The 24722-nt window shown below is 38.4% G+C and overlaps 1 protein-coding gene and 1 long non-coding RNA gene across 4 annotated transcripts in view; one reads left to right on the top strand and one right to left on the bottom strand.

The window, feature by feature from the left end:
• The window catches only part of LOC101910269 (protein NPAT), a 28147-nt gene extending 4038 nt beyond the window's left edge, over positions 1 to 24109 (top strand). Inside the window, exons 3-18 of one of the 3 annotated variants that reach the window (XM_055803080.1) lie at positions 1072 to 1132; positions 2608 to 2680; positions 3156 to 3196; positions 4243 to 4473; positions 4968 to 5052; positions 6203 to 6335; positions 6832 to 6923; positions 7004 to 7091; positions 8777 to 8873; positions 9401 to 9532; positions 10296 to 11987; positions 13749 to 13879; positions 13958 to 14066; positions 15109 to 15166; positions 17181 to 18336; positions 23448 to 24109. In XM_055803080.1, coding sequence (XP_055659055.1) covers positions 1072 to 1132; positions 2608 to 2680; positions 3156 to 3196; positions 4243 to 4473; positions 4968 to 5052; positions 6203 to 6335; positions 6832 to 6923; positions 7004 to 7091; positions 8777 to 8873; positions 9401 to 9532; positions 10296 to 11987; positions 13749 to 13879; positions 13958 to 14066; positions 15109 to 15166; positions 17181 to 18336; positions 23448 to 23525 — 4257 coding nt within the window. In that variant the 3' untranslated portion in view covers positions 23526 to 24109. The remainder of the gene's footprint in view (positions 1 to 1071; positions 1133 to 2607; positions 2681 to 3155; positions 3197 to 4242; positions 4474 to 4967; positions 5053 to 6202; positions 6336 to 6831; positions 6924 to 7003; positions 7092 to 8776; positions 8874 to 9400; positions 9533 to 10295; positions 11988 to 13748; positions 13880 to 13957; positions 14067 to 15108; positions 15167 to 17180; positions 18337 to 23447) is intronic. The other 2 variants (XM_055803082.1, XM_055803081.1) reach the window with 2 other exon arrangements.
• Positions 19503 to 24722, bottom strand: part of LOC129784381 (uncharacterized) — a 47384-nt gene continuing 42164 nt past the window's right edge. Inside the window, exon 2 of the long non-coding RNA XR_008747047.1 lies at positions 19503 to 19871. This is a non-coding gene — a long non-coding RNA (uncharacterized LOC129784381). The remainder of the gene's footprint in view (positions 19872 to 24722) is intronic.

Consider the following 24722-nt stretch of genomic DNA (forward strand, 5'->3'; position numbering starts at 1 on the left):
CTTCAGGTGTGCATAAATGCAGCGTGTAGCTACATATGTAGATAAGTGCATATAGCTACAGGGTAATTAGATACTAGGCAGTTTTTACATACACAAAATGGGATTTTTAATATACTATGCAAATTACAGGGTTCAGACACTGCTATGTATAAACTTTTTAATGTTTATATGTGCATCTTCTAATATATCAGTTACGTGGTCTGGGATTTTGTCCACAGTATACAAGATTAGTGGAAATCTTTTCTGAGATCCAAGGTCTTGATGCATCTATTCAAAACAGACCATTGAACTTCATTTATAAGCATTTGGTCATGTGTACTTTGGGGATAGGGAACTGAGAACCAGGGTATGGCCAGCAAAAATTAGAAAAAACAAATGTAAATAAATTCTTAAAGCCTTTAATTATCTTCCTTGTCTCAGTAGAAACATTTATCCTGTTTTTCATAACAGAAGTGATGATATGGTAGTGTCTAAGAAAAAATTCTCACTGCAGCTCAAAATACTTGCAACAAAGGGCTGCGTTTGTCATACCTTGTGGAGTTCCCGCTAGCAAAGATGACAAGAAGGAACAACAAATGATAGTGGTAAAATAGTCTCTTTGTTTCACCTGAACAACAGAACAAGTAAATATGATATCAGAGTTAAATCTGTGATTAATTGCTAATACTTTTACTTTAGACAGAAGTTCTTTTCGTGTCTGCATCTTAACGCATGCTGCATTCCAGGATGCTACATACTCGTTACTCTCTTAGAGCGGTTCATCATGTAATTTTTGTGGGTTTATTCCGTAGTAACAAAGGTGAGTGGGGGTCGTGCAGCTCTAACTGCTATACCAGTGTTGTACAATGAGATGAAGCACTTCAGGTTTTGTGTTCATAGTGGCATTTTGTTCTGTAGATTGCTCTCTACCTGCTTTGAGGCAGCTCGGCACCAGCAGCATAAAGTACAGTTCCTTGTGTTTAGGGTCAGCATGGTGTAGTCTTCTAAAGAGCTGCTTAAATACAATGTGATAACAGCAGATGAAGTGTAAGTTATTAGTAAAAATTCTAAGATCAGTGCTTTTTTTTCCAGTCCCTGTGTGGAAAAAACTTGACAACTATTCTTAATGAATATGTAGCCATGAAAACAAAAGGTAAGCCTTCAGAATGAGTTGGTTTTTTTTTCTTACTCATCTGTTGTAAACTCCTTGAAGAAGAGGTAATATCTCCACCTATGTACAGACTTAAAGCAATCCTCCATCAGTGCTGGAAGTCGAAGATTTCCATATTATGCAAACAACGGCCAATTAGATCAACATCTTGTGAGCAAAATGAATTTATTATCTTAGTTTGGATTTGCCAGCATGTATTTTCACTTCAAATTTGAGCAGAGCTTCTAATGTAATAAAGCACAAAGATATAATGAAGTGTGAAAAATGTATGAGTTTATGCCTGTAAATTTATACTGTGTATTGTTTATACTACAGATAGGAGAGGGAGGACACACAAAATTGGAATGAGGCTGCATCAGGGGAGGTTCACATTGGACATTAGGAAAAGGTTCACTGAGGGGGTGGTCAGTCACTGGAACAAGGTCCCCAGGGAAGTGATCATGGCACCAAGCCTGTCAGAATTCCAAGGAGCATCTGGATGGCACTTTTAGTCATATGGTTTAGTTTTAGGTAGTCCTGTGAGGAGCAGGAGGTTGGACTTGGTGATCCTTATGGGTCACTTCCAACTTGAGATATTCTGTGATTCTATGAAACAACCAGGAAGAGTCCTATGGTGTGAAATGTTTCTTGTCTTGTTACTAGAAGCAATTAAAATAATTTGAGAATAACTTAATATTTTACATGAATATTAGAGACAAAGTTAGAGCATTTTCTGTTTTTAAAAGCAGTTATTGAGCTTTTGCATGTTGCCAAGTCTTAGAATGGTTTGATACATGTTGATGAATGATCAGATTTTAGTGCTGCTTGGTTCTAAGATTTGCAATTTAAGACATACCATGTTTGAAACATTTCTCAATATGGTTTTTTTTTCACACTAGGTTTAATAGAAATGGTAACTAAGACACAAGCATACTTTCTTCAAAATACTTTGTTCCTGGCACCTTGAAAAACTTCATTAATTGGTCTGTTTACATCTTTCCATTTATACTTCAGTGTACTGTGTTTCAAAAATACAGAGTGTTTTTACCTGTTCGGGTGACATCTTCAAATAAAACATTACTTTTAAAGGCCTGTCTGCCAGGTTACAATTTTGAAAAGCATACGATTGACTTGGCAATAGAAATACAATTTCCAGAAGTGAATTAAGTTAGGTTAGTATGTGTTTGCCCAGGAGTCAACACCATGTGCATATTCCATTGAGAATTATCATCGTGAATGTCCTTGCCTCAGTCTCATTTAGGCTTCTAAAACTGTTAACTGTGTCTGATGAGTGTGTTTGATATCAAAGTTTTTAAATTAGCAGTTAGGACTCTCTAATAAACAGAATATTAAGGCGGCGACTAGACACCCAAAGTTAGATGATGTCTGAAATGCCTAGGGCTTTTTGCTTGTGATTTTACTTTTTCTTACCGTATGTCTGTTATAGTCACCTATTTTTTTTTAATGGTTTATTTTAGAAACAACAAATGAAGTTCCAGCAATGATGTCATCTCTGTGGAAAAAATTAGACTATACACTTTCTCAGATCAGGTAATACAGTTTTGAAATCAAGAAAGTACAATTTCACTCTGATTGAGTCCCTATATTGATCAATTCCCCTTATCATTGTATGAGGATGGTTTTGCTCTCTATTGCCTTTGAGAGATGGTGAAAAAGATACGTGTGTGAGAGTTGATAGTTGAGTAGACATTTCAAGATACTAAGACGGGACTAGCAGGTAAGGGGAGAGCATTAGTGTGAGTATGTGGCCTTCCTGTAATAAAACAATATACTATGACTCATTTAGAATCTGATACGATGGTAGTTACTTCATCAAAAAGTAGGCTTTGTTTGAAGGATCTGTGATAATTGCAAGAATGAAAATAACAATCAGTAGATTGAATCTTTCTGAAATAATGTGTGGTTGGGACTAGACTGACATTAAACATACAAATATTGTCACACAGTGTAGCTGAGGGTTTCCATTGTGCTCCTTTTTATTTATGTCACCTACTTCACTTTTTAGGAGCATGCAGAATTCCACAGGATTTTCCGCTAATCAAAGGAGTAAGTAACTGAGCCAATTCATGGATCAATAGGCTTTACGTTCAAATTACTTGTTTTGGCAAAAAGGGGGAATGCTGCAGCAATCAGTAACACATCCTTACTCTTAAAATGTTGTCAGGTCTCTTCTGCAGTGGGTTTTTTCAGCATGTCTGTTGTCTTCAGTGTGGTCAGTGGGTTACTTTAATGGTCACGAAAGAAAGTAAGAAAAGCTGAGCTTTTTGCAAGGGGCTTAAGTTCTCTATATGGCATTTTCTTCTCTGCTGAAAATTTTTTAGATACTTACATGGTTAAAAGGTTTAAAAACTGCTGCTTCAGTCCTGAAGCTGTTGACTTAATTTGTGGTTCACAGAGGAACTGAAAACGTGACCAGTCTACTTACGATGCAGTTTCATATCTGTAGAAGGGAAATACAAAAATGTATTACAATCTTGAAACAATTATTATTATGCATACAAACATAGATCTAAGCAAAATATGAAAAGATACTTCTTCTATCTAGAACTGTTTCTTTAATTACAAAAAGTGCCCAATGAACTCTCAAAAAAGGAAAGTTATTGTACTTAAAAATAATTTTTTCTCTCTGTAGTACTTCTACTGAGTAACCTGTGTGAGGCAAGTGGATGTTAAATATAAGTAGTGATTGTTCTTGGATCTGAGACTTACTGAATCAGGTGGTGTTCTGTTTAAATTTGTCAGATTTAGTCTGATAAATACATGCAAACTTACATTGGTTTAGCTATTTCAGTTAAGGTCAGTTATATGAGTGGTATACTATGTAATGAAATACTATTTTGGTATGATTTATTCCTGTAAATATTTAAGCAATGATACAAGCATGGTTACAACGTCTGCCTACTTCTTAAATTATTTTACCTGAAACCTGTAGCACAGAAGACAAAGATGGGTGTTGCTTACATTTTGAGTTTCATGAATGCGTTGTTGAAGCACAAAGAAGTTTTAGTGGAGCATCCTTAATTAGGTCTTGGAAAATCAGCAACCTTAAGTTCCTTTGTCGTATATTTTCATCTTGTGTTTATTTTCTCCAGCACGTACAAGAAGTGGAATTGTAGAAATGAAAAGACAGAGAATGCTTCAGCAATCAGCCCCTGCAAACCCAGGACTGTTGTCAGTAATCCCTCAGTCAGGGCCGCAAAATTCCTCTTCTGTTGTATCTCCTCAAGTTATTCACAGGCCAACAGTAAATCAAAGCATGTCACAGGCTAGACTGAATACACTGTTTGTGCACCAGTCACAAACTCAAGAAAACAAGATCAACAGTAAGTTGCCCACTTATTTAAACCTTTTTTTCTATGAAAAATCTATGGATGTAGATGGAAGTTTTCTAAAATCAGGACTAATCACCTTCTAACAAAGAAGTTTTAGAAAATTTGTGCTTTGTTCCCCTAGCCTTCTGAACTGGTTTGGATGATTAAAATAAAAGGAGTGCCCAAAAGAGAAATGGCTTTTACATACTTGCTTACTAATGTGAGTTCAGAGATCAGAAATGCATTCATTTGTCATTATTTTATCCTTTGTCCTCACCCTCAACCAAAACACTTGTTTTAGCAGATAGGGATGATCCACATCAAGTGGATGTTTTTCTCAGGATGTATTTAAAAGGAATCTTTCTCATTTTCATAATACCAAAATATTTTGTATGAATTCCCAGGAATTGATTGAAATGTAAATAATGTGTAGATTTCTGTAGTGCTTTAACAGTATCACTCGAAAAGGTACTGGCATTATATTATTATTTTTTTCCTTTATGAAGCAGGAGATTTCATACACATCCAAGTTCCAGCATCACAAGAACGAAAGCTTCATTCAAACTTGCTTCCTCCGGGAAGACGAAAAAGGTAAACATGGGGAGGTTTTTGTGTGTGGTGTTTTTTTATTAAAGATTGTTTAGAGATTATGTGGTGTTCTAACCTCTGCTGTATATTTTCTCTACATGTTGGAGTGTTTCACATTTAAGATCCACTGAGAGTGGCTGGTGTGTGATTTTTGCAAAGGAAAGTCGAAGAATTTAATGTTAGACTGATGGGAGTCTAGTTGTGCTTCTCTATTGCATATAGCTAGTCTTTACATTATTCCAGTATTAGACATAGGCATCTTGGAGCCTAAAATTTAGTATTCCTTCCAAAATATCCTTATCAATTGTGAAAATTCTCAATACTGATATAATTGTGCATTTTGTCTTTTTTTAACTTAGAAAATCTATTTGCTTCAGTAAATTTTGTCAGCAAAAATTTTCATATTCACACTAAAAGTGGTGTAAAAAACTGTTATTATACTAGTTTTGCACTTTTTATTCGTTTATTCCAGTGTCCTTTTTGTTTTTAATGAGTTGACTGGTCTCTGTGTTCCATTTGTTGTCTTTATCCCTGACTAAATCCCACCTGGTGGTTTTGCTTATTGTTTTTCTGGATCCTTACTCGTACGTTTTTTCAAGTCCTTTCTATTCCTGCCTTTTTCTGTATAGAAGTGATTTTAGTGCCAGTGCTGATTGATGGCTTCAGGAGAGCCAACACCATGTTCTCATATAAAAACATTACGTTTCCTATTCATCATCCAAATTCTTATGCAACCTAACATGCTTTGACAAGAGCTGCTCCTTCAGAGATCTTTATTTTCAGTGGTGATGCCCAATTTATTTTCTTGAGTGGCAGTTAATTAGAACTTGTACTACCAGTTAAAGTAATGCGTACTGGAGGGTGGAAAAATTCTAAGTAGTAGGCATGGAATTCAATTTGCCATTGTGCTGTTTACCCACAGTCTGTATATTTGTTTGTAACTTCTATGAAGTCAGACACAATACATGTATACAACATAATGAAACAGGTATTGGCATTTATTGTATTTTCTGCGTGTAGTTAATCAGTTAGTTTTCTGTTGATTGCAATCTCTCATTTGCTAAGAAGGAAGATTGCTTGATTTATTAACCTTTAGGTCTATTGTTTTCTACGTTCTCACAAAATATGTCATAAATTTCCTGGAATGTTTCAGTGAATCTCAGAAGAGGAAGAGTATTGCAACATCTGGACCTCTTTCAGCAAATAGAAGTTCTCAAGACCCTAATGAAGTAATAATGGAAAAAGAAAGTGAGCCCCTTGAAGAATTCATAGATGGTAACTTTCCAGTGAGTATATACTTACAGCAGGTATTTACATTTAAGAAACAAATTCGGACTAAAGACTAGTCTTTTACATGTTGTTGATCTTGGGTATTACAGAAATTAACTTTAGAAGATACATTTTTTTGGTTTTTATTTGAAGTAGCTCTCCTGCGTACTAAACTAATGACGATGGCATGGCTATGTAGAACTTTTTTTGTCCTTGCTTTGTTGGCTTTGCTAAGATACCTCTAAGCTGTTGGAATACAGTAATTTTTTTGAGAATGAAAACTGGAAAGCACAATAAGCCTTGCTGTGCTTTAGGAAAAGTAGAAGTAAAGGAGTGTTTGGGATGATTTTCCTAGCAATGTCATGCAGTCACAGATTGGCTGTTAGGAAGAGTTGTTGAACTGAGGTTTTTTAGGTTGGGTTTGTTTTTTTTTCCAGTAAGTTAGAAATTCATGCTCCTTTTCTAGTGATGATAAAAATAGAAACCTGACCACTTCAGAACTGTGTTTTTCAGCAACTGGTTATTGAAAACGCCAGAGAAAAAATCTTGAGCAACAAATCTCTTCAGGAGAAGCTTGCTGAGAACATTAACAAAATCCTGGGCAGGTAATAAAAGGAACCTTTAAACCTCATACCTATTATTTGATTTATTTTTGAGTTCTGAACTAATGACTAATGTGTTCCAGTGATGGCAGTGTTGCTCAGACCCCTAAACAGATAGACAGTGGTCCCACGGAACAGGAGACTTCAATTGATGAAATCCTTGGACTTCAGGTAGGTGTAGATCGCCCTGTTCACATTTTTTTTTTTAAGACCAGCCACATGAGAATGGTCAGTTATTGGAACTATCCTGAACCTCTGTCTACTGTCAAGATTTGCTCTCCACTTTCTCTTCTTTCTTTTTGTTTGTTTCACAATACAGCTAAGCCTACCTAATGGCTAGCTTCTGCCCAGGGGCCGTTCTACAGCTTCACTTGCACTCACCTTGTTGTATGGTGGTGGGCATTCGAGGAGCTGAACTGGCAGGATACTAGTATTTTGCGGGAGTTAATTTTGAGCTAGTTCAGCACTCTGAATTCGTTCCCAGTACCTGTACAAGGCAGCCTAAGCATGCAGCAGGCTTAAAAGCCAAGGGAGTGGGACTACTTCTAGTAGTGGTTAGCTGTTAACATTATCCTCAGATTGAGATTTAAGTACGCTGTCCCACAGTCACTAGCTGCCTGCTTGCCACTGGACCTTTGGTACCAGTAATTGGGTACCATGATCTGACTGGGGAGCCTTATAAAGAAAAAATAATTTAAAATATCTTGCAGTCTCCAGACGTGTTTTAGTGTGATCTGTTTCTGATCTGCTTGAAGATAAACGTGGATTGTCTAGTATAGCAAGATAAATTGTCTTTGGAGATTGAATAAAGATGCTTTATCTTCAAATTTACTATTAGCTTTTGGAGGAAATGTGTGTTCTGCTTCTACAGACTGAACTTCTAGTGTTCTCCCTTCGTTGTACAACCCTTGAGCTGGCAATCACAGAGTTATAAAGGGCTTTTAGTGAGGGAAATTATAATCTTCGTGACCCTCATGAAGAGGGCAGGAGAGTAGAGACAGCGGCCTGTTATGAAGTAGAAGTGTCTGATTGTTAAAAGCTATTCTTCTGTCACTTGGTGATTTTAGGTTAATTTTTATCCAAATGCAGAGCTGAAAAGCTGTATTCCATTTTTCTGAGCAGAACAAAATCAAAGCAGCTTCTTGGTTTAGGTAGAGTAGCTGAGACAAAGCATATCACATTGGATATCCACCCTTACAACCACCACATCAAAGGTTGTAGAGTGCTTGGAGGATCTCCAGGAAGTCAGGAGAAACTCTGTACTTAAACACTTGAATATGTACAATACACACATGAGTGAGTGCCCTCCTCATTTTCTTCCTGACTACTACCAAATAAGTCAACTTGAAGCAGGAACCTTAGAGCAGTGTCCTATGCAGCTGTGCCTTCCAACTGCCTTCGGCAGAAAAGCAGTTGGAAGTTACATTATAGAACATGTAATGGGTAAATTAAATAAAACTTCCCTTTGCTTAGCATTGTCTTCTAGATATATACAAAACCAAGAACTTAGGGTTAATTTGGGTATTTTTTTAACCAGTGGTTGGCTCATGGCATTCATACCATCTGCATAAGCTTCCACTGTAGCCCATGATGAGTTCTTAAACAACGCTGGTCATTATGTGAAGAATACCTCCATATGCACCTGCAGGATGTAGTGGCTGACAAAGATGTTTGGGAGACTTTATTTCTTTAATCACTAATACTTTTTAACAGATGTTAAATTTGTGGCAGAAATGTTTAGTCTTTACATTTCTGTGCTGAGCAGAAGTAATAGAACTGAAAACAATTCTTGCCTGTTTTTCTGTTGAGTTTTGAAAGTAACTGTCTAACAGTTCTGTATATCTTGTTTTTCTCAGGGTGAAATTCATATGTCAGAAGAGGCTATACAGGACATTCTAGAACAGACAGAATCAGATCCAGCTTTTCAGGCACTCTTTGACTTGTTTGATTATGGTAAAGCATATTACACTGAATTGCATCGTTACTATAAAGCATCATGAATTATGAGTTTTCCTAAGTATTGCTTGAAGAAGCAAAGGTGATTCAGCAGGACTTTTTTGCAAGAGAAATGGACTATGTGACATCTGTGTCCTTCAATTCAGAATTAGATTTTTATATAGATTTATACATGATGATAAAATACAGCATTTTCTTGTGGCTGAAATCCTGGTTTTGTGCTGGTTCAGTGATGGTTTTATTGCTATTATTTTAGACTCTTCTGGTCTAAAGGATGATAGTTCATACTTCTTTTTTTTTTTTTCTATGCTGTGGTAAAACTTTTCTATATGTCTTATCAGGGATATCCTCACATAAAATATAAGGACATTTTTATGCTATTTCTGGAATTGTAATGAATATAGACAAATAGTTCTTTGAGTTTGGCATTTCTTGAATTTGAAATCTCCATGCTTGATTTAAAATATAATAATCACGTTTGTGTGTAAAATGACATACTTGATCGTGTTTTATTTTGAAAACAGGAAAGAGCAAAGTAAACAAGAACTTACCTGCTGGTATTTCTGGTCAGAGTGGAGTAGAAAATGCAGTCCTTGTGGATGAGGATAACCTGGAAACACTTGAAAGTTCTTTAGGAACAGAAGAAAGTAGTAGATGTAGGTTGTTGGTTTTTTTTCCTTAAGATCTCATCTAGTCTGTTCACTTTTCATTTTGAAAAACTTCAGACAATTTATACTTTTCAAAATCTTTCTGTTTTCAATGGTAGTATCTAATCTGATATTAATATTGCTTGGATATATCTGGTCTGTTAGAAAGTTTCAGTCTATTAAATTTAACAGTAGTCCATCAATGTACTTAGAAGTTGTACTTGATAAGCTCCTAAGTAAAACCAGAATATCTGCACATCTGTTTTCTCACTTAAAACAGAGATACTTTGCGATATTCAGTGTGGAACACATAAAGATAATGTTTTTACATCTAACTATATTAATCTTTTCATTCTGTAATGTATTGGTTCATTAATACACAAGAAGAGTCTTACTGTGAACAAAAGGTATGTGTAGTATGTCTATGCCATTCTTAACAATAGACCATCAGTAGCAGGTATTTATTGAAAGTATATGAGAAATAAAGCCAAGAGGTCTTTATCCTGAGATGGTTTTGTGCTTCTGGAAATCTGATTTAGTGACTTGAGCCATTTGCTTTATTATGTGTATGTTTATTGTTTTTCTATGAACTGATTTGCCAGATTGCCTAATGTATATAGCCATGTTTCATACACTTTCCATTCAGCTTTGTTATTCCCACTTAGTTTCATGTGAAACAGTTTTCCATTGAAGTGGTAAGTTGCTTCTAGAACTCTGTAAAAGGATCACCTGTTCTAATAATTATGGAACTAATTTATTCTCTGTTTTACAGGTGATAATTCTAGAGAATCACTATTCTGTAAAGGTTTTCAGTTAGGAGAAGCATCACGTGCCTTGAAGACCAGCATTAGTGATGATGATATGGCTAAGAAAAGTACATCCAACGAACAGCTGCATGGAAATTGTAGACCGAGGAAGCAGAGTGAAGTGCTTAAGACTGTTACCCCTGAACATATTGGAGACCTTGAAATCACTTTCGACTCTGTGCCTGGTTTGACTGAACCTATCAAGAGAGAGTGTCCTGGTAGAATATGTAATGAACACTGTGGAGATTCTTATGATAAAAGAGAGTCATCTGCATTAGTATCCAAAAGCAAAGACGCTGTGGAAATTGAAAAAGGCCCACTAAGTCACTGTGCTCAAAGTAGTCCTAATTTAGAATATGTTCATTCTGGTAGTCCACACATTTCTTTGATTTCATTGGAGGAAGGTACTACAGCCAATGAAAACAAAACCCGTTCTGAAAGTAAATGTCACTTATCACCAGACACATCACTATCTGAAAAAACACTTACTGAAAGCACTTCTGATGGAAGCCCTGGCCACAGTGTAGTGCTGAGAAAGAACAGTTCATCAATTTCTAGCCCATCAGCAGATGGAGGAAAAGAACAGGCTGTAACAGATGATACAGCTGCCTTACCTGGTGCTTTGCAGAACTCTGGCCACCACTCTACCCACCAGGAACAGAGTACGCAGTCAGACTGTACTGCGAGATCTGCAGTGAAGATTTCAGATCTTGACAAAACAGAGTTGCAGCTTGAAGTTGTTGATACTTCTAACAAAACTTACTCAAATGATCAGCATATACTTGATAAGCCTTGTAAGAAAGATTTTAACGTCCCTCCAGGACTGTCAAACTCAGAGGGAACACAAGGGGAAATGCAAGAACCTTCATCTTCTACAAAAGTAGATGCTGATAATATATATTTCTCTTCTGGTGATGATGCGTGTACAGAAATTTCTGTAGTATCCACTGAAAATAATCTTAATACATCTGAAATATGCCACTCTCCTCTCCCAGAAACTGCATCTTCCACAGATGAGTGTGGCACCGAGGCCAAAAGTATAAGCGGTGTATCTTCTAGTAGTCAACCAATGGATGTTGATCCTTCTAATATAATGTCCCTCAAGATTATCATCAGCGATGATTCATTTATTTCATCAGACACGGAGTTAAATAATGCTGTTTCCAGCATCACAGGAGAAAATTTGCCAACTATAATACTGTCTTCTCCAGCCAAATCCCCAGCCAAAACTTCAGGCCTGTCCAAATGTCTGACTTCAGAAGACACAGAAAAAAATGTGGATTCAGCTTTAGCAGAGCAGAATCTTCTTGTGCTTAGACCTAAAGATCCGGTGGTCACCTCAATCAACACTCAGAACGAAGACTGCACTGTTTTTTCAGTCGCAGGTACAACTAATCTTTCCAAGGAAGGGGGATTTATACAACTGATGCCAGCCACAAGCACAGCTTTTGGGAATTCAAACAACCTTTGTATAGCCACCTGTGTGACTGATCCAGCTACCTTGGGCACAACTGTAACACCATCAAATGTGGTTGTATTGCCTGGCAGTTCTATGCCGCTTGCTGCCCAATCTCCAGCTGTACAACAATTACGGACTCCTCCTAGGTCCAGCAATACGTTGGCAGCAAACCAGACCGTCTCCCCAAACTTCCCACAAGGTAATCTCATTATTAGGAAATGACTGAAAATGTGATGTTTATATAGTGGTTTTATTCTTGTTTTTGTAAGTGCGTTACAGCAGTGTTTAAAAATTGTTTACTTTTATCTGCCTCTTGAAACTATCCAGGAGGTTTTGTATTTTTTGAGTATGTTAGTTGCTACTAAAAATGAAATAAAAACTACAAAGAGTCACTGACTAGGCTGCTTTGAAAAAAATAGCCCTGTATTTCAGAAGCTGAATTTACATAATTTTAGCAGTAATACATTTAGGAAGCGTATTTTGGCTCACACTAGAAAAGATTCCATTGTTTTGGCTAAATAAAGCAGGGGGTTTTGGTTTTGTTCTAATAAGATGCCTGTTATAACTACAATACTATGTGTTACAGGTATCCATAGTTTAGATAACTGGCTAGATGCAGGTAGTCCTTCCAAAATTACTTCCTTGGTTTGTTTTGTTTCATTTTCTACAAAGCCGTTCTACACTAGAAATACATTTAGACAAATATAAAAGTACAACGTTATTTCTTTCCATAATATAAAATCACTCTTGGTACAAGCATTTTTATTTCTGCAGCAGTAAGAAAAATAAGTGCTTTTGAAAATGTTAAACCTAAGTATAAACCAGCTGTAATCAACACATTTAGATTTCTTTCCAAAACGAAGAACCTGTTGCAGTTGCCTCCGAATTTCTGTGTGTAGTCATTTCATTGTGGTCAGAGGCCAGTGCAACAGTATGTGCAAGACCTTAGGAGCTGGTCTTTTCCATCGTTAGGGTTTATTTATGCAACTTTTATCTTCTTCTTTTTTTTTTTTCCCAGAGAGAGCAAAGTAGAAGTTTTCCCATTCTTCTGCATTAGATATTTTTCTGGTAGTGCTCATGTAACCAAAGAACTATGTAGAATAAATTTTTCTTTCACTTTTCAATGAATGTGCTATGATAGTTTCCCTGTTTTATAATTCCCATATGTCTGGCAGCCAGACACTCTTACAATCTGTTAGAATAAATGTTTTAAAACAACAGTTTTAACAATGATTTAAATAGTTAAATAGGAAACTTTGGCTTAAATATTTTGTATTAGTCTTACTGTGCTTTATTTTTAAAAATAATTAATCTCAAACTCACTAATGAACTAGAATCTTTGCATGTACTACATTTAACACCTCTTACCAGCCAGAAATATACATTACATGTATACATAGATACATACATACATACAAAGCTAGCTTTTCCCAGCTTGTTGTGTGCTTGTAAGGGGAAGGTGTTATGGGTGGACTGGAAGAAAAAAAAATAATTCTGCTCATGACGTTTGAGCATGCTAACTGTAGAGAACAGGATGCAAATAATAGCTTGTTTTCACTAAGCAGCAAAATGAGCTATTTGACGTTACTTCTACTGTTTTTTTATAAATCACTTTGAATTCAAAGTTCAAGCCTTAACAGAGTTTTTTCATACTTCAAGTTTAATTTTGAACCATTTCATGAAAACAGGCTTTAACTAAAGAATTGTATGTAAACTAAAAATAACACTGGTACTTAACTGTTTTCTAGTAGTGATGTAAGTGTGTGAATGTGAAGATGTAAATAAGATGAAGTAAGTGGTGTAAGATGAACTAAGGACAGTGAAGTTTTTCTAAAGAGTCAGAGCTTTTCTTGCCACAAGGTTGACCATGCATAATTTTAAGAAATCCTGTCTTGAAGCTTTTCTTTTCATGGAGTTATTTTTCATTTCTGTACAGTTCTAACACTTTGATACCTTTTAGGTTCTGCCATTATAATTGCATCTCCGGTGCAACCTGTTTTGCAAGGAATGGTGGGAATGATACCTCTCTCAGTAGTAGGACAAAATGGAAATATGTTCTCAGCACCTGCCCATCAGGTAGCACATCACAAAGTAAGCTTTTCAAAATTAAAGCTGAAGTGATAAGGAGTCTTTTGGTAAATTGTAATGCAATACTTTGATTCTTTCAAGGTTCTGCATATGCCTGTGGCTAATCCAGTCTGCAACAGAAGTGTCCCCAAACTTCCCATCCCTCCCAAAACACAGAAGATTCCTGGAGCAAGAAACAAGACTAATACAGGTACCTGCCTTGCATTCTTGAGAACGGGCAGAAGAGAAGTAGGCATTCTAAAGACATGTCATTTCTGAGTAATAAAGTTTTATAAATAGTAATGCTCCTCTCCCAGGTAGCTGCTGGGATGGCTTTGTGACAGGCCTGTACTTGCAGCCAGTAACTCTTATTTGCTCAGTTTACAAAGGACTCCCAGCATATCCCAGATTTGGGATCAAGCTTATTTCCAACATTTAATGTTTCAAGGCTCTAATGCAGTTTTAGAAGTTTACTTTTCTTTGTATTTCTGACTATTTTTCATCTCTTTGGTTGTAAGTACAGTTTGAAAGCAAGCTACATAGTAACAAAGAAGTTATTAGAAGAGTCAGCAATTCTAAACATTTATTAAGGAAAATAATTAATGGAAGTGTTGCATATTTATACAAAAAATGCACTCTGCTACCTGTTTACTCTTTGACATTTCAGGTATATGCTTCTGTATATTCACTTCATTGAGACCTTGCTTCTTTAAATAGTACATTGAAACGACTGGAGTTATAGTTATTTTTCAGTGTTGGAAGGGGGTAAAGAAAAATAATTGAAAATGGAAAATAAGTTAGAAGAAACTTGTGCTTTAGCTTATCAACCTTTTTTAAAAAGAATAGGCTTACACATGTGTTTTCTACTTTGAATGAAGTTGAAAATTAAGAAAAAAGCTAGGGTTGTATAGTTAGTCTGCATTCTGGTTTGCTGGTGGGTAACTGAGAGTTCCCTGTGGTTATTTTCCCTTCGACTTGGAAATCCTTGCTGTGCATTTGTAAATCCAGCATAGCTGGTTTTGTCTTGCTAGGCCTATGTATTACTTCAGTGTAGGCAGCAAGCTTCTTGTTTATACTCTAGCTGTGCTAATCTATTTATCTGTAAACATTAAAATTACAAAAAAAATGCAGAGTTTTGTTGCTGGGTTTTTCTTTATTGATTCTCTGTCAGGTGAAATGTGAGGTGATATACTAACTGTGAAGTGATTTACTTGGAATATTGTAGTTTATTAATACTTCATCTATTGTTCCAGGAAAACTGGTACCAAGTGTAGCTGAGCCTTTGAACCATACAAATTCTCAAACACAAAGGTCAGTAGTGCTAGTTATTCAAACTTGTTTTCTTTTTCCTGCCATGAATTTCTTGGTACAGTATTGGTGGAGAGGATAGCAGCTTTTTTTGACAATGGCATAAGCAGGAGCCCTTTATTTCCTCCTGTCTGCTGGGGGTATCGATGCAGATGCGTGCCAGTACTGGTTAAGCCTGTGCTAGAATTTTGCTGTTACTTTTCCTGTGTTAATTTTGTATGGCTTTGTATTAATTTTCCTCTGTCTCAGTTGCCATATAAAAACTCTTTGAGCAGAGCCCAAGCTAGGAAAAGTTGCCTGTTACATTTACTGGAAGATTGTAATGACTAAACCCTTTTTTTTCCCCGTTAGAATGAGCGGTACCCGTGGTTTTGTAGTATAGTCTCCTTGCCTTTACCACGCTCTGGCCCAAATCCAGTAAAGCTTGTTAGATTGGGTTCTGCATGGGTGTTTTGGCAGTTCAGAATGCTGCTTGGTCATTTACAAAGTGAAAAGTCAAAGGAAAGATGGTGAGGAGGACAGCCTGCTAACTTTATACTGATGAATATAATTTAATTGCTAATTGGGATAGGTACTAGTTTTCTGTTGGGAAAGTGAGAGAGAAGAAATCAGGGCTTCAGTAGCAGCTGTCCTTACCATTGATGGATTTAAGAAACAAAGGGATGTTGGATTGAGCAAAAGAGTGTAAGAGGAGATATGTTTCACGTCTAATATTTAAACTGAACTTTCTTTTATTGTGAAAATAAAGTATACTTTTAAAAAAGTGCCTATTCAGAACTCAGTTATAGTGTTGGAAAAGTGGAGGAAAACAGGAATAACAAAGTCAACTTCTATTAAAAAAGATACCAAGATATACAGTATACATGCATGCAAAAATCAGTATTTTTTTTCAAAAGCCACAGAAACAAGATTTTTAATAAAATTACTGATAATTCGGCTTTCTGTTAATTTTCATCAATCTCCAGACGTATATTTTGCATAGCAAAGACAGCAAGTGTTCCCTGGAGAGATGTAATTTCTCATTTCTCCTCTCTGCCCTCTGTCTCATCTCAAATTTTACAGAGATAAAACACACTGCTACCATACCTTCTTTACCATCCCACAGTTAATTTGAATTTTCCTCTTACACACCATAAAGGCTAATCTGCATGGGGAGAGTCTTACTGGCATAGATGAATGTTGAGAAACTTCTCTTGGAAATGCAGCATAACCAGGAAGAGGGCACAGGCGTAACAGTGGTATGAGCTAACAGAGCAGAAGCATTTTTCTTTTGACATTGCAACAGTGCAGTGATGGCTTTTTCACACTCATGTGGCTGGTTGTCAGGTGGAGACCAAGCCCTAGCGAGTTTGTATGTTCTTGTTCGGATGCCCACTGAAAGCTTTTTGCCTTGCTCTGTATCCTGTCACCTACAGCAAGCGCATAGGGGAGAGTACAAGGCACGCGCATGGCAGGACCTGCAGAGCCACGACCAGTATTCTGGGATGGACTTACCCTGTCATCAATATGCTCAGTTTCTTTTTGAACTCAAGCAAACTACCAGCATCCACAGATACCACAGGATAAAAAAGGCTCTCGGGCTTAATTACATGCAGTGTTGAAATCTCCTTGTTTTAACTTGATTACTAGTTTTATTTGATGCCTCTAGTTCGTCCGCTGGAGCAAATAGTTTCCTTTCATCCGCTGGAAGATACAGCAAATCATTTCCTTTTGGTTGGCTTTTTTCCCAGAGCTCTGTTGCGTTTCCCCTCAGTCATGTCTTTCCAGGCTGGAGAGCCCCAGTCTACCTAATTGTTCCGTTTCGCACTTTTTTGTCATCCTTTTTGGCCACCTCTGAGCTTTCTGCAGTTGTCATCCCTTACCCTTGGTCTTGGCGTGTTGATAAAATATTTTCATTTAGAGAATGGAGAAAGCTTTAAATAGGTGTTTGCGGGGCGGGTGGGGACTTCAGCCGGCTGAAATGAACTTGGCTAGTAAGAACAATTATGCTGCTGAAGTTGTTTCATCGCCTTTTCAGGACTGGAAATTTGGACAAGCTTATCGCTGCAGAACTAGGAAGGAAAGTGGAGGAGAACTTACCTGTGGCACCAGTAGAGAGCACAAGCTCAAATTCAAGACAAAGTGAAAGTCACAGGAGAGTCCTTTGCTTTGATAATGTCCTACCTGCTCCAGGAGGAAACACCCAAAATCAGACCATTAAGAATTTATCTCAAAAAGAAAGAAACAAAAATACTTCATTTGCTGCTGACTCTGCATCACCCTCTGCTAAGGCACAGGTAGCAAAGAGAGAGAAAGATAAAACATTGACTAAAATTCTGTGTAAGCCAGAAGTTGGTGGCAACAGAAGCACATCTGCAAAGGAGCCACAGCCTGAGCGGAAGGTGGCAGCTGCAGGGCTTCCATTAGATCCCTTCCACAAGACTACAGCAAATAAAGAAAATGAATTACGAAGGGATACTGATGAAAAACAGAAGAACCAAGACACTGCCAAACTCTCAAATGGCCAACAAAGTGTCGGTTTATGGAACGAGAAGACAGTTGCTTCGGTGCAAGAGCTGAACAAAAAGCAAGGGTCCCTGTCAAATGGGAACAGCAAATCTTCAGTGTCTGTTTCTTTGTCTTCGAAGGAGCCAAAGCGAGAACCAGCTAAAGTTTCCAACCAAGGCCTTTGCCTGTCAAGTCCATTCACTAAACAATGTGTGGAAATGTTGCAAGACATTCAGTGGCATAGCCCGACTAGTAAAGCGGTTGAAAGCGGAGAATTGCCAGTACCCCGTACGCCATCTGGACTTGGGGACAGGCATACAGATGATACTACAGATAGTGTACGGACACCGACCTGTCGGCGCTTCAACGAGGATAGTCCGACCCCTAGAATAATGGTACCCCCTGCTACACCAGACTTGCCTGCCTGCAGCCCGGCCAGTGAAACAGGTAGTGAAAATAGCGTCAGTATGGCTGCTCACACGCTGATGATACTGTCACGGGCAGCTATTGCAAGGACTAGCACTGCAACCCCCCTGAAGGACAATACTCAACAGTTCAGATCTTTAAAGAGCACAGTAAAGAAAAGGAAACTAGAAGACTTGAATGAGGGTGAAAGAAATCCTCGTTCTGCAAATAGAAAAGACCTTCAAAGCCCTCCAACGCCATCAAGAAAGAAGAAAATAAAGGCAAGTACAGACATTTACTTTTTAATTTAAAATTCTAAACGCATATTAGACATCCGTGTGTATATATAGATCTTTATAATGGGATGGTTCAGAGGTGCTAGTCCAAAGCCATGACATCCTATTTGTATTAGTCATTTTACTAACTTTGCCTCTTGAGCCTGCGGCGAATGAAGAGACGGGAGGCAGCTTGATGCAAGCAAACGTCCCTTTATTAGTGATTGTCTTACAATTATATATGTTTCTACCTTCTACATATTACACACTGATTGGTTAAATCTTAAGCGTAAAAAACACTGATTGGTTAATATTTAAGGCACACCGTTAGAACAATAGGTACTTACTAGTTTATCTTGACCTAGCAATAATTTTTATTCCAAGGTTAGGGAGTTTCTTTCTACGCGGCTTTCTTGATTACATATTGGCGCCATCCGTTCCCTTATCTGGCTGCTTGTTTCTCTGTCCGTCTGGTTGCCTCCTCAACTGTGACGGCTCAGGGGTCTGCAGTTAGCTTGTTCCTTTGCTCTCAGGGCTTGTGCCCTACAAGTTCTAACAAGTCTCTATTCATCAGGCTATCAGCACTTGGACTCTTGTCCTTGAGGCCTTGTCCTACATCTCCCCCTTCCTGTTGCACAAAAAGAACCCCTGAAAACGAGCAAAAACAAGGCACAAGTAATAGAACAAATAAAAAACCAACTAAGACATATTATCAATGTCAAAATAACCCACTGTCTTTGTTCCGTACAATTTTACAATTTCCCCTTTTTGTTTTTGAACAGCTAGTACCAGGTTTGCCATGTTCTGCAGGGCCCTTGCAAACATGACAGCAACCAAGGTAATAGCAAACAAACAATACTGCCAATTGAGTGAATGGATGCCAAAAAAGGCTGAAATTTTCTCAGATTTTGATAACATGTTGCTGCAGTGAGGCGCCTAAAATCCACGCAGCACATACCATCAAAATCCTCACAGCCATGTCCCTGAACCAACAACAAAAAGCAGTGGCAATTTTGACTCACATTCTTAACTGCCTACCAAACAAGGTGATTTAACTCTAAAATGCTTTCCCTGCTGTTACTCTGGAGAAGAGAAGAACCGCTGCGACACGTTCCCATCATAGCCTCCTACTACATTAGCATCTACAGAAAGACAATTATCGACATTCAAAGTGTAAACAATATCAGCTTCTTTTGGATTAACATTATACATAGGTGGAAGGGCACACCAAACAAGAACTGGTTCAGTCAAAAAGTTCGAAACATCGCATGCCTTCTCTGAACATACCTCTGGGGTCATTCCCTTCATTCCCTCTCTTTTTTATGCAAAGAGAAACACTTTTACCGTAACAGAGAAGCCCCTATTTACATCTCTGAGCCCGGACACAAACCGCAGCTGTATGCTCCACCAGGCTCAGGGCAGAAATCATTCATGCAGTTACATAGCTATATATCACTACAAGCATGCAGACACCTATTAAACACTAGATAACCATGTTTATCTTTCCTAGTCTCCTTCACAATACCCAGCTGTTCTCTCATCTCTTGTTAGGTCAAATATTCTCCAGCTTCCTCTCCTACATCTCTCTTCAGACATTCTCTATCCTCCTCTTTTTTGCTTGTTAATTGTGACAAGGCAAAGGTTGTGTGTAGCTGGGTGCCCATGACCTGCTTTAAGTTACAATCAACTAAACACTGAATACAGAAAAAAAAAAAGCATGGGAGACATAAGGCAAACATCAATAAGGTGGTTAAAGATAATTATAATAAAACCTGTAATACTTTTGAGTCATGGCCCAAAGTTTCCCAGCCGTGAGAAGAGACCAAAGGCATCCCGCCCCTGCCTCTGTTGCAGATCTTTGTTTTAAGGCTTTTGAGTTTTGTATACTTTTGTAAATTAATTCACAGTGGTCACTCAGATTCACGTAACACATCCTATCAAAGTCTTCACACTTGTGTCCCTGTGCTAATAATAAAAATCAATAGCAACTCGGTTCTGTAGCAACATATGATGGACAGAATCAACATCTGTTAATAAGCCAGAAAAAAAAATAGTATTTGTAGTATTACTTTGTTTAGCAAGCTAGCAGCCTAATTTACTAAGCAAGTTAAAAGCGTGTACTATTCTTGCAGAAGAGATTAGAGAAGCAAAAATCTGTTATTCTGCATTCCAGAACTCAGCAGACTGTAATTCTCAGGCTGTGAGTTCTGCGTTACAATCATTTGACACAGGTTGGGGTTGCAATTGTGAAAGTTGCCCATTTACAATTTTAATTGACATTATCACAGCTAGTTGTTTTAAAAGCAACCCTTGAGCTTCCTGATGTTTGACTTGTTGCAAAATATTCTGAAGCCAATCAATCAAGTTAGTATTAAAGTTAGTGACTCTCTAGGACCCTGCAAGACTGTGGCAAGACTCCCGCATCCTGACTGCCTTAATAGCCATCTCATTCATTTGCAAACAGCTGTCCCTGGGATACCTTGCCTGAGTCACAGAATCGGCACAGTTAATTGCTCCAGCTAACTGCTCATAGTTAACAGCAATTCCCCGATTAAGGTTTTCAGTCAAGGCCACTACACATAGCTCACAAAAATCAAATAACCACATCATATACTGTATCAGTTAGTACCGTACAAAGCAATGACTTCCAATCATGCAGTGTGAGTGTATGAGGCTCTGCCATCACTTCAAGAAGGGACACAGCAAATGTATTATAAATCCTCCCTTCCCGCACTGCTTTGCTTAACTCTTTAACAGCCTCGTATTGCACAGGCTGCCACTCTGCAGGTTGATTTGGCTGACAAAATACTGAACATGCCCTAGCGACTCCCAAAACCCATCACTGAAGTGTTTCCCACTTGCATTCCTGCCACCAATCCCTCAGACCCCCTTTGCCCTCCCCCAAAATACAATCAATGCATCAGGAGAGACAAGGGGGTGGGGGAAAGGTCTAGCTCCTTTTCCAGATCTATAGGACCTGGATCAAAAGGTTTATCAGTGTCAATAAAATCATTGTCCGAGTTGTCCTGTTCCCGTGCTTGGTCCTGTGTTGTGAGGGTCGCTGCAGTCAGTGACAGAAGCTTTGGGGGCAGGGGAGGTGTGGACGGAATCACCATCGCTGACGGTGTCTTGAGAAAAGTCGCGCTGTCGGTGGAATTTACAGCTTCCTCTAGTTCAGTGCTTACACTGTTGGCGGAATTTACAGCCTCCCCTGGTTTAGCGCCGTTAGTAGAATTAGCCCACACTTGGCAAAGAGTAGTCAGAATTTGCCACCAAGGTGCTAAATGCATTCCTGACACGGAGTTCCCCTCTGCGGCAGCATCATACAATTGTCTGCTGTCCACTTTAATTTCTTTCAAAGTCTCTAGTTTCTTGACTGCTCACCTGTCTCAATGAGTACAGGTTTCTAAAGCTTCTTAAAATTTCTTCAAATATTTAAAATCTCTAAGGTTTCTTGGCTGCTCACCTGTCTCGATGCATACAGGCGTTATCCTCGGGGTTTAGGTTGTCCGCCTGGTCCAGACAGCAAGACGATCGTTCAGCCAAGCCGTCTCCTCCGGAACGCAGCCCTCTTCCACGAGCTGTCTTTTTTTACCGATCAGTTCCGTCCTTATTCTTCCAAGGCTTCGGAACACCACCATAGGGGTCACCATTTGAGGAGACTGAGGCACGGACTCCCTGATCTGACTAGAAGACCCTTCATGAGTCCATATACGTCTCTTTCTGGGGACGAAGCCTGATTCCCCGTTACGGATTTCCCACAGCTCACCTCTCAACTCCGGAGGGATTTCTGGCCGGCTCCTGCTGCCTTTCAGCAGATCATTCAAAGTTCTGTGGGATTCGCTGCATGTCGCTCAGATAGGCGATTCGAGAGCCCTTCACGTTAGATCCTTAAACGGATCACGTCGGGGTCACCAATTTGCGGCGAATGAAGAGACGGGACGCAGCTTGATGCAAGCAAATGTCCCTTTATTAGTGATTTTCTTACAATTATATATGTTTCTACCTTCTACATATTACACACTGATTGGTTAATATTTAAGGCACACCGTTAGAACAATAGGTACTTACTAGTTTATCTTGACCTAGCAATAATTTTTATTCCAAGGTTAGGGAGTTTCTTTCTACGCGGCTTTCTTGATTACATATTGGCGCCATCCGTTCCCTTACCTGGCTACTCGTTTCTCTGTCCGTCTGGTTGCCTCCTCAACTGTGACGGCTCAGGGGTCTGCAGTTAGCTTGTTCCTTTGCTCCCAGGGCTTGTGCCCTACAAGTTCTAACAAGTCTCTATTCATCAGGCTATCAGCACTTGGACTCTTGTCCTTGAGGCCTTGTCCTACATGAGCCTACTCAAGTTTTCTGAAGTTTGGTATAATCTTCTGAAGACTATACTATTAGAGCATTCTAAAAGTTTTCTGAACATAAGTATAGTCTTCAGATAGATACAAGTAACTCCTACTGACTCTCTGCACATACCTACAAAAGTCAAATGATTTCTCTTAAAACATGAAGGAGTTTCTAAATTCTAACCTCAGACTAGGTTTCTGGGTGGAATGTAGGAATTACACCACTCAAACTACGCCTTACTAGAATTCAAGTTATTCCTGCATCCTCATTTACCACCAGGACTAGAAATCCGTATTTGTGAATTCCCAGTCCCTGTAGTCTCCAGCACTAAGCCTTTGACTTGAGGATTTGATGGCAAATAGCAAAGGTGTAACACATGAAAAGGTGACGTATGTAAGTAAGGAAAAAGGAGACAGAGTGTAACTTCATAATTCACCATACTTAGTTACAGCATACTCCTGAAATACTGTAACTGGAAAATACTTTGTACTGTGTATGTGAGAAGAGCTGGGAGGCTGTGCCTGTTTGAAGCCTGGCTGGGCTGCTGTTGAAGCAGAGGGCTTAGCTCCCCCTGTCCCATGGCCGTGCTGTTTGTGGCCTGGGGGTACACCTGAGTGTATGTGCATTTCAGTGTCGGGTTTCTGGGTTAGCGTTGTGCTGTTATGTCTACAAGGTAGATGGAAGGATGAGGAAGAAAAGAATGCTTACAGGTTCTTCAGTATCCCGAGGCTCCTAGTATTTAACTCCACTGTTCTTTTCCTCTCCTACAGAAAAAGAAGCTACCAAGTTCTTTTCCAGCAGGAATGGATGTAGACAAGTTCTTGCTGTCTTTGCATTATGATGAATGAAAAAAAAAGAAGTTGAACTGTGACTGTCTAAAGCTAGGTGGTGGTGTGCTGAGGTTTTGCATGGGAAGAGAAGTTAATTCTAAAGGGTGAGTTGCACTTTCAGTGCACTGAAGTTTCACTTTATAGCAAAATCATTCTGTTTCTGAAGCAGGTTGCTAAGTGTAAATATCATTGAGTTGGTATATGTTTATTTTTGAAAAAGCACTTGCATAATTATAGAGCCATTTAATTTGCAAAATTGTAAATTTGTATAAATGTAATGTTAAAAAGTTGTACGTTTCCTGTTACACCACGTTGTCTGTGTTCTGCTGCATTCTCTGCTTACTCATCTGAACCGCTTAGCCGATGTGTGAGAAGGTGAATTTGAAGGCGGTGTTTGTAGCTCAGTGTTCTGAGACACAGGCAGCTACTTGGCCACTCCCATTGTCTTGCTGAATCCAAAAGGCACTTAATCTTCAAAAGTAACTGGCTCGTACTAACACTCTCTTCCCTCTTAACTGTCAAACCTGTGTTGTAAGGCTTTGGATGAGGTAATGAAAATACCAGTAACTAAACATAAGACCAATAAAACCTCCAAAACTGTTTTTCATCTATTGAAGTTTTTTCCAACCAGTCATTCAGGTAAGAACTTTTAATTTGGATAGGCCTCATCTGTGTACAGTATTTGCTGCACAGGATGTCATTCGACTACAAAAGCTGTTTTCAAACAATGCCCTTTGCTGTGGGTTAGGCCCTGGTATGAATAAACTGTAGCAATAGCCAGACAAGAGGTTTGGCGTGTTCTATTACAGAAGTCAATTTCACAACAGTACAAATGATAGTTAAAATAAGTGTTTGTTAATATCACTTATGCTTTTAGCCAGACATGGAAAAATTTGCATCTGATCTTTGTTTAACATAGAATTTGTCATAGCTATTCTACAAACTCTTCAAAACAGGCACAGGAGAAGGTAAGCCTACATTTTAGCAGTCATTAGCATGGGTGAAAATGACACTTAAGCCTTGCTCCAGTAGTGCTGAATGTTCTCTACAGGTATTCCTCCTTTGTTCAGAAATTGTTAAGGTCTTAAAAAATGCGAGTTTTCTTTTAAGAGATCTGTACAGCAACAGGGCAATGTTTCAGATTATACAAGGATTCCTAAGGAACCACTATTATGCAGTAGATGTTTATATTAAACCCACCAAATAACTAAATAC

The sequence above is a fragment of the Falco peregrinus genome, chromosome 4 (genome assembly GCF_023634155.1).
Source record: "Falco peregrinus isolate bFalPer1 chromosome 4, bFalPer1.pri, whole genome shotgun sequence".
NCBI classification, from domain to species: Eukaryota; Metazoa; Chordata; class Aves; order Falconiformes; family Falconidae; genus Falco; species Falco peregrinus.